Raw genomic sequence first — 3,143 nt, forward strand, 5'->3', positions numbered from 1 at the left:
CCCAGGTTGATGTCGTGACATATGATCCTTCGGCTAGCGACTCACGGTCTAGCCATTCTCCAGCCTTGGATGATGCTTTACTAGCTTTCGCAACTAGGGATTTTGCTGGACTGCTTGGGTTAGGTCATTTGGATGTTGATGGGGTTAGGGCATTATGTACATTTGAGGATGGTGAGGAAGGTGTGGGTGAGTTAGGTGCAGGGACGGGTGGTGATGGTGTTGGTGGGAATGAGGGTAATAGTGCTGGTAGGAGTGGCAGTGATGGCGTTGGTGGGGGTGGCGGTAACAGTGATGGTGACGGTGATGGCGTTGGTGGGGGTGGCGGTAATGGTGCTGGTGGGAGTGGCGGTGGTGGCGTTGGTGGGAGCGGCAGTAATGGTGTTGGTGAAGTTGTTTAGAGCTGCCCTTTCAGGGTGTGAAAAATTGTTACCGATGTTTCCTTTTCCTTTGTATCATGTCGTTTTTGGATGTCTTGTGGCCCCTGAGGCCTTTGTTATGATTTGAAGTCTTTGTGAACAAACAATAATTTGGTTTTGGTTGTTTTACTATTTTGTTTATCTAATCAAGCCTTATGTTGGGCTAAGTTTATGCTAGACTTGTGTATGTGCGTATGTATGATGCTCTTGGTCTTGCATGGGTTGCATCTAGGATTCACTAAGTATCCTTTATGTTGTGTTTTGCTACTATGCGGAATGTGTCTATTGCATTACGTACTAAAGAAAATGCATGTTTATTTATATAATTCTTTCGTACAACTATTTCATATTTTGGTTACCTACTGGACTGCTCTAAGCATCCGTTGCTTGGTCCGGGTGATCAATCTGGCCATGGAATGTTTTCATTTTCCCAACTATCTAGGGAGCTGCTCCTTTGCTTTAAAACTGAACGCACTCGCCTTCCCTCCTGTATAGGATTTCATCATTATTCAGATGTGGAACTTTCTTAAGTTCCTTGCGTTCCATGTTTTGGGGATCTGTCTTCCCTCCGGAGTTTCAATGGAGTAGGTGTTGTTGCGGTGTGCCTCGACTACCTTGTATGGTCCTTCCCAGGTTTGGCTTAGCTTCCCCCGGGGTTGGGCATGGCTGACTTTGTTTTTTCATAAAACACAGTCCCCTACTCGGAATGCTTTGTTTCTTACTCACTGATTGTAGTATCTCTCCATTTCCTTATTCTAGGCGGCTTGGTGTATGCTCGAGCGTTCACGTCGCTCTTCCAAGAGGTCCAAGTTTTCCCTCAGGCCTTCGCTGTTCTCCTACTCCTTGAAGTATTTCGTGCGTATTGATCCTATCATTATTTCTGCCGGTAGCATTGCTTCAGCTCCGTAAGCTAGGCAGAATGGTGTCTCTTTCGTGCTGGTTTGTGGTGTGGTTCGATATGACTAGAGAACCTCCGGTAGTTCATCCACCCAGTTGCCTTTTGCTTTGCCCAACCTTTTTTTGATCCCTTGTACAAGTGTCCTATTCGACACCTTTGTTTTCCCGTTAGCCTGAGGGTGCGCCACATATGTGAAACTTTGCTCTATTCCCTTCTCTTTACACCAATCTCTAAAGGGGTTTTCTGTGAAATGTAGGTTGTTGTCGCTGATTAAGACCCTTGGTATCCCAAATCTTGTCACGATGTTTTTCCAGGCAAACTTGATTACTTGCTTCCCATTGATGCACGTTATTGGCTCTGCTTCTATCCACTTTGTAAAGTAATCGACCGCCACAATTAAGAATTTTACCCCACCACAATTAAGAATTTTACCTTCCCAGGTGCCTTTGGGAAGGCACCGACTATATCGATTCCTCATTAGTAAAAGGGCCAGGGGCTAACTAAGCTTTTTAACTTTGATGGCAGGACTTCTTTTGTTGGCGAGAAAGTCTAGCACTCCACGCAGGTCCGTGTTTGCTCGACCGCGTCCTGGTGTATATCTGGTTAGTAGAGGCCCATGCGTAATACTTTGCACGTGAGTGCTCTTGCTCCATCATGAGCTCCCTCCGACCCTGTGTGGGCTTCCTTTAGGGCCATCTTTCCTGTTGCGCCATCTATGCACTTGAGCCACGGGGCCGCATGGCCCTTCCTATACAACGTCCCTTTTATCATCGCGTACTGTGGGGCTCGTATCCTCGTCTTCCGAGCCTTTGCGTGGTCGTCAGGGAGTATACCCTGCTGTAGATATTCTATGATGGGTGTCATCCAGTTGGGTTGTGCTATTGATAGAGAATTGACCTGCCGCTCGTCGATACTCCTTTCTTTCAGTACTTCCACCAAAACTTCCTTTGAGAGGTGTCCGAAGCATGTTGACGCCAGTTTGCTGAGAGCATCTGCTCTCCTATTATTTCCCCTTGAGATTTGTTTTATCTCAAAGCTCTTTAGGTTACTCGTGATTTGTTGTACTACTTTGACATATTTCTCCATTCGCTTGTATTTTGTTTTGAACTCCCCTGATACTTGGTTAGCCGCCAAGCGCGAGTCGGTCATGGCTGTGACTCTTTCCGCCCCCATTGTTACCGCTAATATGAGGCCGGCCAAGAAGGATTCATATTCTGCCTCGTTGTTGGACGTGTGAAAATCGAAGCGCAAGGCATATGTCAGTTCTTCTCTTGTTGGGCTAGTTAGGATCAACCCTGCACCTGACACTTCTTTGTTGGAGGCCCCATTGTGTGAAGGATCCACCGTTGGTTGGCCTCTTTCTCTGAGCACACTTGGTTACCCGCCTTGGTTGCTTCCTGTTGGAGTTCTCCTGGGACTTCGAGCAGGAAGTCCGCTAGGTATTGCCCTTTGATGCTTGCTCTGGGGTGGTAGGTGATGTCGTGCTCTCCTAGCTCTATGGCCCATTTCGCAAGTCTTCTTGACGTCTCAAACTTTAGGAGTATTTGTTTGATCGGGCAATTTGTCAATACCTCTATTTGGTGGGCCTGAAAGTACCGACGGAGTCTCCTTCCTACATAGATTAAGGCGAGAACCATTTTCTCGATGACCGAGTAGTTCATATCTGGTCCCTGTAGTGCCCGACTCACAAAATAAATCGGTAGTTGGCGTCCTTGTCTGCCGACCGTTAACACTGACAAAATTATGTCTTTTGATGTGGACAGGTACACTTGCAATACCTCTCCGGGTATCCGGATGGATAGAGTGACGAGTGCGTGGAGTACTTTCTT

The 3,143-nt window shown here is 47.0% G+C and overlaps 1 protein-coding gene across 1 annotated transcript; it reads right to left on the minus strand.

Moving 5' to 3' along the window:
- Positions 1-1,917: 1,917 nt before the first annotated feature.
- On the minus strand, positions 1,918-2,487 carry LOC145075372 (uncharacterized). Its single transcript, XM_079021641.1, has one exon. It carries the CDS (start codon positions 2,485-2,487, stop codon positions 1,918-1,920), a length of 570 nt encoding a protein of 189 aa, XP_078877767.1.
- Positions 2,488-3,143: the final 656 nt, after the last annotated feature.

The sequence above is a fragment of the Lactuca serriola genome, chromosome 9 (genome assembly GCF_051521515.1).
Source record: "Lactuca serriola cultivar US96UC23 chromosome 9, Lser_US96UC23_V15, whole genome shotgun sequence".
NCBI lineage: Eukaryota > Viridiplantae > Streptophyta > Magnoliopsida > Asterales > Asteraceae > Lactuca > Lactuca serriola.

Excerpts from the sequence above, each read along its gene's own strand:
- LOC145075372 (XM_079021641.1), bottom strand. The coding sequence starts at position 2,487 with ATGGGGGCGGAAAGAGTCACAGCCATGACCGACTCGCGCTTGGCGGCT.